The sequence below is a fragment of the Pholis gunnellus genome, assembly GCF_910591455.1.
Source record: "Pholis gunnellus genome assembly, chromosome: 3".
Lineage (NCBI taxonomy): Eukaryota > Metazoa > Chordata > Actinopteri > Perciformes > Pholidae > Pholis > Pholis gunnellus.
Window position 1 is genome coordinate 13,436,554 of NC_136529.1, and position 13,362 is coordinate 13,449,915.

A 13,362-nucleotide genomic window follows, 5' to 3' on the forward strand; every position below is an offset into this window, starting at 1 on the left:
ATAATACAGTACAAGAACACGCACATAGGCATGTGCCCATTAATTGACAGTATGCAGTCACACGTTAGCAGAGCCACTCCTCACTGTGCATATTTATGAGTACTGTGTAAAAGTAACATTATGATGTAAGGACCTTGTACGTTGTTATGTTAATGTCTAAAATCTCTGTAGCATTTCATAAATACAAGTCCCCTGAATGCATTCTCTATTATCTGTTTATATTCCGACCTAGCAAAGAGAAACAGTCTTACATATCACTGATAATTAAACATATTACATGAACTACCATACACAGAACATAGAGGGACAAACGTGCTGTATTTTAACCATGGTCCCAACCTTAAAAATGTGAATTAAATCATATATTAGGATTGACTTCATAGACCAAGCCAATATAAGCAGAGTTAGTATAATGTGTTAAGAACGCACTGTTCCTCCCTCAACCCCTTGAAATCTATTCAGGAGCAGGTATGTCTTAAATCATAATAACTTTCTCTAATGTCAACAAGACATGAAGAAGAATCTCACTGCCGACAAAACCAATTCTCAAAGAAAATCAAAGAACAAACTGTAAAAGCTTCCTGGCACAAGTACAATGGTGAAAGACACAAATAATAGAGTTCATTGCACTAGTATAAATATAGGTGTTGAGTACAATGTTAGTCAAAAAGTCAAAAGAAGATGATCGACATGTGTATTTTGGTGTTGTTGTTAAGAGTCTAATCACAAACCCTGATTTCATTTCCTGTTTTAATCACAGAGTTGAACCGTTTCATATTGCTCTCCCATAGTGAGAGGAGCTGAGGCGTGAAAGGAATAGCAATGACTGTGAGAGCAAGAGGGAACCGTGTGTGTGTGTGAGACAGCAGTGAAGCCGGGGCATTAGAGCAGTGTCGCTGCCGCTTAATGGGAAAGAATGAGCTGCATGTCGGGGGGGAAACCTGCTTCTGTTTTATCCCATATTCTATCTGCAGTCCTGACTAACATGCAACTGTAACACAAATTGCAAATCTAATGATATGTGATATTAAGATTACTTTATTTTTAAAGTGCAGGTTCATTTACTGCTGAGAAGAGGGGAGGCACATTTTATGGATCTTAACACACATCATGTAATTAGGCACAGATGGATGTTTGAGCCGGTGATAAATGAATTGTATGCAGCTTCAACACAATGTTCCTTTTTTTTTATTTAAGAGAAATATCTAATCATTGTCCTTTGTTGCACATCTGCTAATTTCAGGCTACGTTCTGCAAAGAGGGGTTACCAAATGATTGATTTGATTTTTAAAGTGAGAAAATGTCCTCCGGCATAACAATTGACTGCAGTTTCTAAAAAATGTTCAGATGACTTCTGGTGATATTCAGAATGCATAATGTTGTAGGTCTCCCCCAAAACTTGCTGTGCCTGGCTGCTCCTTTGGTTATAATCATACATTAATGAATTATTCCCACAATAAACATCTTCATATCACTTTACACGGCGGAGGTGGCACAGGTAAATTATACGACGAAAAGATGTACGTGCAAACTTTGTCTATTTCATTTTCTCTTGGTTAGACGATGTAAGTCTCAACAAGAGAAACATTTGGTTCAAAGACCAGTTGGATGTTAGGTCCTGATTAACTTTTCACTGCATATTTATCTTTATCTTATGAAAAGTCCAGGCCAATGTATGCCAACATCTTTTACCCTGTCACACCGAAATGTCCATGGAGATTTCAAAATGTTTTCTCAAGTTGTATAGAAACACATTTCAGTCAGACATGAGTCTATTGAATCAGTCAAAGAAATTAAATTTCATTTCATTCATATAAAGGGAATTCAGATCACATTCTCATGGAGAAACATTTGAGCTTCTGTCCCATCATTTAGGTTTTCTATAGTGCACAGAGGTGGAAAGAGTACTAGAGTAATTGTACTCAAGTAAAAGTACTGGTATAAATATATTCTAAACATGATGAGGTTATGTAGATTGCATTAAATGTCAACTTATACACAAGTGGAACAACATCAGCAAGAAAACCCCTTATGTCCAAACCAACAAATAACACTCTGCAGACTCTGCATACAAATTATTATGAATTATATGAATATACAACTGCCTTCCTTGACACAACCTTAGAAGAGAAGAAACTAAACTCAAGACAATTCGACAAAAAAGGATCGACAATAAATAAAACGATTCTATGGACACCACGTAGTAGAATAAAACACCACTAAAGCAGAAAATGTAGACATGTAACGCTAAACGATATAAACAGCAAAGGACTGCACCGTTTTTGCTCACCGTAAAGTGCGCACAGGCAACCACGTTGATAGGCAACCACGTGTAACCAGACTACTCGGTCCCAACGCGCTATTGTTTCGCAATGGAAGAGGGTAGACCCTCACATTAAAGTGCCTCAGTGAGCGCAAACCGAAATCACCACTGGGGACTCCGCCATGTTAGCATTTGGCATGTTAGCCGATATCAAATCGCGTGCTTGCCGGATGTTGCATTAAATTAGTCATTACTTAAGATAGATGCAACAATGTTTAAACTATGCCTTGTAACAATGCTAATTATAAGCACAGCCCATGTGATCCCTAATTGGATTGTGATTGAAGTGCTAGCCCCAGGCCATGACCCGTGCATCAGGCCCGGTGAACGCAAACATTTACATGGTCATCATTTCCGGAGCGTCTCCCTTCTGGAGCTCCGCTCTCCTTTCGGCCGCAGACACACCTGCCACCTCCTCTCTGCTGCAGCTGCTGATGTATCTGATATTCTGTTCCATTCTCGCAGTTTATCAGGACTTCATCATGTCATTTGACTTTTGTTTTTTACCCTGTTAGGGAAGCGACTTGAAATGTAGTACATTACTTGTGATAAATGGTTGGTTAGGCTACTTAAGTAAAAGTAAAATGACCGATTTTTAAAAAAGAAATCGCAAAATACTACTTTGTTACAGTAACGAGAGTAAATGTATTTCATTACTTCCACCCCCAAGGACAACGTTCCACTGAAATATCTTCAATAATGATGACAATCAATATTCCATGAACAGACAGCACGTATTATTTTAGATAACTGAAATGTGTTTTGGGCAAATACTACGCAAATACGCACCCATGGGCATACACACAGAAATCCTGAAACTAGTATCGATAATCTTAAGCTTTTAGACAAGGTATTGCAAAAGAAACATTGTGATTTAATACATGACTGTGATACTGTGACATGGTACCACCATAATTCAAAACAAAATATTCATTTATTTGTTCAAGTCATCCTTGCTTTTATTTCATTTGGGCATTTTACTACCCTCCATTTCCAAGGGAGCCAATCATCTAAAAGAGCTTTTAATTTCACTGAGATCCTTGTGGCGTAATTCAAAGGACTAAACCATCATGCTGTATGAAGAAAACACAATCAGGTGATTTGTTTTATCTCTCATTTATTGATACAAACTAAGATGAAGAGCACAGTTTCTCAAACATTTCAGTATCAAGGCTCCCAATTGTACTGTAAATGCATTTTTTGTAACCTTTATTCAAACTTGATTGTCACTCTAGCTGCTAAATGTAACTGTTAAGAGGTTCAGGTCTTTTTTATTTTCTGTTAGAACCCCATAGGAACCTTTTCAAGGATGTGGTACTTTCCAAACCCAGTGAGAACCACTGCTTTAGCAAGTATAGCCCAATTCCACATACTCTGAATATTACACTGTATTACAGGGTTGGGGTCGGTTCAGGATACCGTGATGGAGTAGAACACACATGACACAATAAAAGGAACCAGTATTAGAGCATGGGACTAATTAAAACCGAGTACAAATTAAAAACACAAACTTTATTTTTTTCTACGTTTTAAGCTCTCAGTGAAATTGACCCCAACCTTGCCTAAGCCATCAGTCTTTATAAAGTACACTGTTTCCAGGGAATTGAAAAAAGATATTTGAACGACCTTAGCCAGCTCTTATACAATGTTGTTTGTAGGTCCCGAGGCTGTCTGTTTTGTAAAAAAAACAAAACTCATTTTTACCTGTTGACTTTCTATGCTGTTGTTTCTGTATAAATGTTCTATTGTTCAGTGCATGTTGTAACTTTGGCGTTGTGACTGGTTGTGATTCACACAGAGCCAGTACTTGTCACGTAAAAAAAAAAAGTGTCTCTATGTTCGAAGATATTTCTATTTCTTAAGACAAGCAACATTTCCCTTGGATGACTAAAATGAAATAAATCAAATCACTTTACATTTTGATTAGGGATTTCTGACTATTATTTTACTGGTAATTTGCAGTTTTTAATGCAAAACGAAACAGGAATATGTAATATTAAAGCTCTTGTTGAGCAGTAAGGACAATAAATGTATTATATTCTGATTAAGAAATAGGATTTTCATTGGAACAAATTCAGCCACATTAATAAAATGTTTACATGTACTTGCACTAATCTGGAGAAGAAAGCACAAAGGAGCATTGCATTGTGGCCAGTATTTAATTTTCTGGCAGATTGTTCTTGAAACACAAGTCTGAGTAAACATGTAGAGGAGGAGGTTAGATAAAGAGGAAGCTGTGGGCTGTTGGGCAGGAACAGGCCTCCAGCCTCCCCACACGCCTCCACACACCCCTGCATCGAGGGTTTCCCACCGCCTGCCACTGGAGAGACTGTCTTCTGCAGGAATCATGGAAGGAGGAAGGAGTTAGTGGTCACACGATTTATCTTTAAATCCAAGAGATAAACAATGGTGCCATCTAGTGGTAGTCATCACTGTTACTGATCAGATCTGAGAGATCCAACTCAACTGATCGACACATCGGTAGTCTATCCATAAATGCACCTCTTATGTGTGATTTGGAATTAAATGTTTCTTGTGGAGTTTTTTTTTTTTTTTTTTTTACCTCTAACGCTATGGAGCAGTTTGATAAGAGTGGGTCCCCATTTTATTTGTCACGTGCATGCCACATGCACGCCATACACATTCATGGCGGCAATGGCTTCCCATTATTCCACCAATCTACTGGTGCCGGTAATGCTGCAATATTTGCAGCGATGCATAAAATAAAAGCAGAAAAGAAGAAGACTTCCTACTAAACATGGGTGTAAACAATGGAAAATCAACTGTGCAAAGGTTTTATGAGGAAGGAAGTGCATTCATCACTTTTGTCAGGGATCCACACAATGTGTATTGGTGAGACACACTGAGTGTAAACAAGAAAACTCCACTGAGCACCTTTAAGTTATGTCTGTAAATGGACTGCTCTCAAAAACGACATGGTCAGTTGCAAAGAGTTCATATGGTGCAATCATTGTTTCTCTATCGATGCAATTACAGAAAATTAGCAATTTTTTAGGTTTGCATTTTATGGGCTGCGGTTATCCTACATATCCTTAAAGGAACAGTTCAAGGTTCTGGGATAATTTGTTTTGTTTGAGGAGAGTTAGGGGAGAAGATCTAATTTCATGGTTGAATAAAACCTTTGCTGGGCTTTAAAAACAAATACCTTATCCATCTCTTCTGGTCATTAACATGTCCAGAACAACACAAACTTAAATTTGTGAGGCGTTATGAATTAAAAAATGTTTATTTAAAACTTTATTTTTTAATTTTCCAATCATGGTGAAAAACATTCTCCGTTCTTTGCATTGTTACCTGCCCTCTTCATTTTCCTCTCCGTCTCCGGCACAGTGCGTCTGTCCAGCAGCAAGAGCTGGCGGCTGGCACTCGACACACACATGGTGCCCCTCCCTCAGGTGCTGCATCCACTGGGTGTGTGGGCCCGAACTCTGCTGGCATCCTTTAGTCAGAGAGGTCAACTGAAACTGGACACAATACCTATTTTACACAAACACACACACACACGAACCAAATTCAGAGTAAATGCATATTGACAATACATGAGAACATATCAAAGGCAAAAAACAGTCAGAACTTGTTACCCAATAATGTCGCTGCTGTCGGGGATGTCTCTTTTCTTCCTGGCGTTGCCATAGCCTCCCGTGATAATCAGTGCTGGGACTGCAGAGGGAGCATATAAGACCCCGTGCGTCCGTATCCCACTATCACTCTTTTACATCCAAACATACATCAGAACATTCTGTACAGTTGTATAAATCCTTGTCAATAGAAACAGGTAATAGAACAGAATGGGTTGTCAAAATCTGTATTTCTGCTCTTCTTACTACGTGCTTCATTTGCCACTGCAGCATACATTATGGTGAAAAATATGAATTCAATGATTAAAGACAGCACATGTAGGACTATCAGAACTTTTGTATTGACTGAGTCTAAATTTCTACAATCTAACAATGTTGACATATATCTAAAATGACAAGGCCGTAATTAAAACAAATCCCTTGTTTTGCATGCGACTCTGTCTTTTGAATACCAGAATTAGATGTGAAATTATCTTCTTAATCATTAGTGGGTGTATGAAGGGATATATTTGGTTTTCAGTATTATTTAATTGTCTTTTACAGGTCAGTTAACAAGTAGAGTGTTGTTTTTTGTACATTGCAGTCAGTCCCATCTATTCGGCTTCAGATGGGATATTGCTTAATCAATAATCTGTATTAATCTTTTGAATAACCTTGCTATACCAAGCGATGTTCATTCTTAATAACTTTCACCGTCACAAATTCTGCTGTCTTCAGGTGGACTAGATAACAGGATTAAGTTGTTCCACCGAGTGTCAGAGAATAAAGTGATGATCACACAGATGTGCGGAAGGATCCATGCAGATCTTTCTCACCAAGTGGGTTGTGACAGTTCCCTTGCTGGGACCAGTACTCTGCGCAGCCGGCTTGCTCCTCCAGATTGGGACAGGGTCTGCCTGCGTTGAGTGGCTCCTGCAGGATGGTCCTGCTCCGCCTGCGGACTGTGGCCCTGCAGGGCTCAGCACAGCCGGACCACTCCGTCCACTCACTCACCACACAGGACAGCGCTGAGGGTGAATGCCGACAAATCAGAACATTTCAGTGACATCGTAGACCTCCAGTAAATATGATAGCCTCACTATTAACATTTCTCAAAGCCACCCAGAGTTCCACAGCAAATTTGGCTTTTAATACGAAATAATAACATAATTATGCATAATTTTCCTGGTGTAGGCTATATGATGGCTATTTGATTAAGAATTCAAAACAAAACAAAACAAAAAAAGTCAATCTCACTAATATCAACATTACAATGTTCTGTAATAGATTACATTGAATTTAATATTTGATAAACAGATGTTTTCTTGCCAGCACGAACACACCTGGGCAGGCTGTCTCATAGTCGTGGCAGCAGTCCATAGTGGAGACACATGCTTGGTCGCAGTAGCAGAGGCCATAGGACCGGTCGGACCTCCATCCTTTGCTGATGCATGACGGGTCCCGGCCGGTGCAACATAGACCTGTTTCCCGACAGCCCGACTGACACGGACCGACGAGGAATAAAGAGACCCCGAGACAAACCAAGGTGACAGAACTGCTCCTCCCGACTGTCATCACCACATGCAGTACAACTCGTTTAGTGGGCTCTGTTATAATGCAACACGTTAATAGATTTAGCAGTAATCCCAGTGAGAAGTTATTCACCAGCGGAGTGTTTGAAAGTTCTGTCCTGTTAAAGTCTTAATATTAACTCACTCCTCTCATCTGTGATCGGTTAGGTCAGTAATGCGACCAACAGTAGTTGAGGCACTGACCGGTCAGTTGGAAGTTATTCATGTGTCAACTCTGTATCTCTTAAAGGAACAGTTCACCACTGTAGATAAAGTTGAGTGTTATGGTTCATTTGATACCTCTCCAAATGTATTGCTTGATCTTCCCAAAGCATAAAACAAATTCTTTTTTCACTGTATTGTAATTTACAATATAGTTTGTCCCGCATTACAATATATTAAGCATTAGCCTGCCTGAATTAAATTAAGAAAGCACTCCTAAATACTGCAAAACCCCCAGTTTTGCTGAAAGTCTCTCTCTCTCTCTCTCTCTCTCTCTCTCTCTCTCTCTCTCTCTCTCTCTCTCTCTCTCTCTCTCTCTCTCTCTCTCTCTCTCTCTCTCTCTCTCTCTCTCTCTCTCTCTCTCTCTCTCTCTCTCTCTCTCTCTCTCTCTCTCTCTCTCTCTCTCTCTCTCTCTCTCTCTCTCTCTCTCTCTCTCTCTCTGCATAGCAGCCAGCTTCCCAGGCCCACATGTGCCTCAACATGTGAAAACAGTGGATTAATGAAACTCCTGTGGCTGAGGTTATTCATGCAAAAAGAACAACAATGTGGGGAGTGCAGGCTCACTCGAACTGAGATTCCCAGTAGCCTTCCACTGTGTGTGTGTGTCCAGGGAGAAGGTAGGAACAGAAAGAAGGGTGAGCTGAAGGATTATAGCTCAAAACACCACAAGCTCATGATTAGCAATTGAGGGAAACATATATAGACACAGTGAAAAAGCATTACCATGACAGTTGTGAAGTCTTTTCCCTATGTGTGGCCCCCTACAAAACTGCTTTAGTGACGATGAGCATTGATTGCTTCATTAAACAGACGGTCAGCACTAACTGGATACAACCGCTGGCCCATAGACAGCACTCACGCCCTCGCTCCTGTTCTTACAATGTATTTCTCTTTTTTTATCAGGCAACTTGGGCCATGGATTGTGTCTTAAAAGTTGCACAGATTTGATTATCTCAGTTCTGAAAAGACAGAAATGGCCTAGTGTTGGATGGCTTCCCGCCAGTAGAAAACACTACAGTAAAGTATTTTTATGGCATATATCCAACAGGAAAAACTGGCTGGCAAACAATCAGAAAAAGCTGCCCACTGGATCCACATCACTTGAGCTGCATGCCAATGTTCAGGTATTACCACCAGATTTAAGGCGCTCACTTTGACGTGATCTTTGCTGTTTCCAAGTGTTGCTCAACAAGTCACATAGGGCAACATTCTTGGCAGTATTTAAACTAAACTCCTTTTACAGCCATGGCCTATTTCTGTATATACATTCTGTGCTTTAGAAAAAATAAATATATATATAAATATTTGTTGTGATAACCTTTACATTACTGGTAGTAATATCGGCTAAAATACAACAATGGAGGTGATCATTGCGATGTATTAGCTCTCTCAAGCCAGTGAATTTAAATTCACGATTTATAACTAATAGGTTAAAACATGCAATTGGCTCACAAGCCACCACAGGGAGTAAAACAAGGCTGGCAGTGTTCACCAAAAAAGCAAAAACGTGATACACAACAAGCCTAGATTTAAAGAGGCCATTAACATAATCTCCTTATGTTGTTATTTCATATGATTGCGGGGCAGAGGCAGAACTGGAACTAAAGTGTGTCCTTGCACGGTGAACCAAAAATGTAAATTGAATTAAATGCTTAACTACAACTTTGCTGTGATGCAGCAGTACAAACATCTGAGCCACTGCACTTATGTACAAGATGTCTGTGAGCCTATACGGTTAGAGTATTTGTACTCAATTAGCAGATGTTGATTCTCATTTTCCTACTTATCTAGTATTACTTAAAATACTGTTGCATAAATACATAACATACATACGTAAATTATATAAAATATTCATGATTGAGGCTGTTTATACTGAGAAGCCTGAGAGATAAACTGAGGTGTTTGAATAAACATGTAATGCAGATATTTATATTTAAATAAAGATGCAGGTTTTTCATATAGTTATGTGTAATATAGTATTTAGAGGTAGCCTATGTTGAGTGTACAGTATGTGCAAGCTGTGAACTGTAGAATAATAATGTGCTTCAAGAATCGTTAACTCAGTGTGATGCCGTCTGGCACATGCTATTTGTCTCAGTAATGGTGGAAAAGCATACATTCTCAACTTGCATCAACAGTGACTTCATTAGGAGCTCAAGGTATTTCCTCTAATCCGGGAGGAGTGTTTAAATAAACCACGGATGGAGGCTGAGGGTCACAGAAGGAGGGAAACACCAGCTGCATCTTTCTCACTAACACAGTCTAACGCTTAGTCAGGCCGTAGGAAACACAGCTTCACAGATAACAGGTGTGAAGTGTAAGCTGTAGGCTGCTGATCAAGACCATCAGCAGTAAAGTAGTTCAAAATGATTTTCCTAATGGACCTCCAGATGATGCTGCTAGATGTGATCTACTTCATCCTGCGCAACTCTGTCCGGGTTTTCCTGCGCCCGCGCACCAAGCCCATTGATGGCGAGCTGGTGCTGATCACCGGGTCAGGTGGCGGCCTGGGTCGTCTCTTTGCTCAGGAATTCACCAAGCACGGGGCAGAGGTGGTGCTGTGGGACATAAACAGCGGTCCCAACGAGAAGACAGCCAAGCTGGTGCGTGAGATGGGGGGTAAGGCGTACACTTACACGGTGGATGTGACCAACAGGGTCGATGTGTATCGCAGCGCTGAGCTGGTGCGAAAGGACTTGGGCCGGGACGTTACAGTGCTGGTGAACAACGCTGGAGTGGTGGCTGGGGAGCGGATGTTAGACTGTCCTGATGAACTCATCGAGAGGACCATGAAAGTCAACTGCCATGCCCTCTTCTGGGTGAGAACTCTTTAGTCAAAACTAAAATGTGTTAAGATATTTCACCAATCAAACCTAAAGCGTTGAGGCCTCTCAGACAACATCCCTTAGACCAGAGAGGAAGTCCAGCTGCCCGTGACTTATTACATAGTACTAAACGTCCTATTACCACGAGGACAGAGGAGGATCTATGTCTTCATTTTTATGTTAGCTCGTTACAGGTACTTCGGATGAAACTTCTTATTAATCTGCTCATCCAGAATAATAATCGTTTCTCTAATCATGGTAAGGGAGTAAATTGTGTTCATATTTCCAAATCAGTAACTTTTGTTGTGAATGAAATCAAATATTGATCATAATTCTGACTTTGTTTCAGTTGTATGTGAACAGACATATTTGATTGTGTGCCAGTATTAGTAAATACTATATCCACAAAAGACGGAGAGAAAAACTTCACAAAAACTAAGTCATTTGTCAAAAAGGTGGCATTCCATCAAAACAGCTTGTCTGTGCAGCTTTTTATTTAAGGCCATCCTCAGTGGATATTTAGCAGCAAATCACGTATACATTATACAATTAAGACAATGACCACTTGTGGGTGGAATTCAGTCATCGTCTTGAGTGAATGTTGAACACTACTCGTGCTTTATCAGAAACACATCAGCAATGAGATTTTAATAAAATATGTAGCTGCACACACATTGACTGCTTTGATGGGGTGCCACTTTCTCCAATGTGCTCCCTGATTAGTAAACACTATTTAATTTCTCAAACTCAAATATGGTCGGTTTTGCAGGTGGCACACTTTCTAAGTCAAACATGGACAATGATTTAGCTGAAATTGACTGAAATTTCGAAAGATGGAAATGAAGCTTTTGGGCTTCTTCTGGGAACCGAAGCAGCTTTTGAGCTGTTTGAGCTCGTTAGTTCTATTTGATTTAGTTTTATTTGTTTGTATGCTTTCATTTTTCTATACCTTTATCTTGTAATAAATACTTAAAAGACAGAAAGCTTAAAGATACTTTTTGATTTCTCTCAAGGAAATACTCTAATTTCCACCACAATCTTCACAATGTACAATCTTTTCAGCCTCAGCTGCTATACAGAGCAGGTTATTGTGCACAGTGTGACACATGACATGTAAAACGTATGGTGTTAATAGCTTTATCCCCTTCACACTATGGACTACACATTAGGATCCCCGCATAAATCCTCTTAATATGAAGCTGCTTGAAAACATAAGCTTCCTTCCCATTGAGCAACATATAAGTCATTTAAGTCGTATGAACACTACACGATTTGTTGCCTCATAATAACATGCTGCAATCTAACAACGTACGTGTGTGTGTGTGTGTGTGTGTGTGTGTGTGCATGCCTGCCTCAGACAGTGAAGGCCTTTCTCCCTCAGATGAAGGCCCAGAATCATGGACACATCGTCACCATTGCCAGCGTCCTGGGTCTCTTCAGCACAGCTTGTGTCGAGGTGAACCAGGGAGAGCGAAACATCACTGCACCACAAAGATACGACAGCTTTACTGTTGTTCTCTCACGTCTCTGTCAGCAAATAAAGTATCAAATTAAAATGCATATCACAAAAGCAGCTGTCTGAGCAGGTCTGAGATATTTTAGATAAGTGTGTAAATATTAAATTCTTCAATAGCAGTTTTGATTTTTGCTTGAGACAGGATTACTGTGCCAGTAAGTTTGCTGCAGTGGGCTTCCATGAGTCTCTGGCACATGAGCTGCTGGCTGAAGACGTTGAAGGAGTGAAGACTACCCTTGTGTGCCCTTACATCGTAGACACAGGCATGTTTGAAGGCTGCAAGATACGGTATGTAAACCAAATGTATACATAGTGCCGAATTCAATCACATCCTTTCATTAAATGTTATTTCCTAAAACGTGAATGCGGTGATTTCAACCCAACCAACAGAGACACACCAAATATCCACCATTCTGTCGTCACGTTTCCTTTATGAACTCAATTATTAAAGACTTGCTGGCTTGCTTCTGTTCCTCTAGATTTAAGTTTACAACGTGTTTTCTTGCAGTAATCATTCTGAAACATTTATGTGCATATGTTCAATTAAATTCCTGCTGACTGCTGTACAAATTGCAGCACAGGAATATGGTTGAATGGACTTGGCATTCTGCTGTGTGTGTGTGTGTGTCTGTGTGTGTGTGTGTGGCTGTTTGGGTTTGCTGTCAAAATGCTAAATACCAACTCATTAGTGCTTGTCCTTTGATGCCCCCACTAGGGAGGAAGTGGAACTGTTCCTACCGCCTCTGGAGCCCCAGTACTGTGTGGAGCAGGCCATGAACGCCATCCTGATCGACCAACCATTAGTGTGCATCCCCCGCCTCACGTACCTGCCTTTCCTCTGCAGAGCGTAAGAACAAAGCTACACCTTCGTATTAACCAGAGACCATATACAAGTCTGGTGGGTTTTTTTTGTGTGCAATTCCATTGATTAGCAGCTGATGTTCAGTATTTTCTGTTCTTTTTCAGACTGCTGCCATGGGAATCAAATGTGATTACGTATCGTTTCATGGGGTCCGACAAGTGCATGTACTCTTTCATTGACACCAAGAAGAAACAAACATCTAATGGCTCCGTTACGGTTGCATAGTCGTACCCAAGTACACCTAAGACAACGTTTGGGATTCAAAACCTTCAAATTAAATCAAATGTTCTTAAAAAAATCCTTCTGCTTGTGTGGACAGCAGTGGGCCAAACTGCCCAGCTACAGCCAGGAGTCAATAACGAATGATCAGAAGTAAAGCAGAGGCCAAACGGATCAGATCTTAAGAAGGATCATTCAGAAGTGTGTGCTAGATGACGACTCAGCCAAGTGGTCATCAGCACCCTA

The 13,362-nt window shown here is 40.3% G+C and overlaps 2 protein-coding genes across 2 annotated transcripts; one reads left to right on the plus strand and one right to left on the minus strand.

Moving 5' to 3' along the window:
• Nucleotides 1-3,437: 3,437 nt before the first annotated feature.
• On the minus strand, nt 3,438-7,964 carry LOC306694144 (somatomedin-B and thrombospondin type-1 domain-containing protein). Its single transcript, XM_079156873.1, has 5 exons — nt 7,245-7,964; nt 6,738-6,929; nt 5,926-6,004; nt 5,639-5,821; nt 3,438-4,659 (listed from the first exon to the last, which is right to left on the minus strand). The coding sequence occupies exons 1-5, from the start codon at nt 7,474-7,476 to the stop codon at nt 4,542-4,544; spliced, it is 804 nt and encodes a 267-aa protein (XP_079012999.1). The 5' UTR covers nt 7,477-7,964; the 3' UTR covers nt 3,438-4,541.
• Nucleotides 7,965-8,094: 130 nt separating this feature from the next.
• rdh20 (retinol dehydrogenase 20) lies at nt 8,095-13,288 on the plus strand. The gene is made up of 5 exons (XM_079184598.1): nt 8,095-10,513; nt 11,877-11,975; nt 12,178-12,323; nt 12,751-12,882; nt 13,002-13,288. The coding sequence occupies exons 1-5, from the start codon at nt 10,061-10,063 to the stop codon at nt 13,120-13,122; spliced, it is 951 nt and encodes a 316-aa protein (XP_079040724.1). The 5' UTR covers nt 8,095-10,060; the 3' UTR covers nt 13,123-13,288.
• Nucleotides 13,289-13,362: the final 74 nt, after the last annotated feature.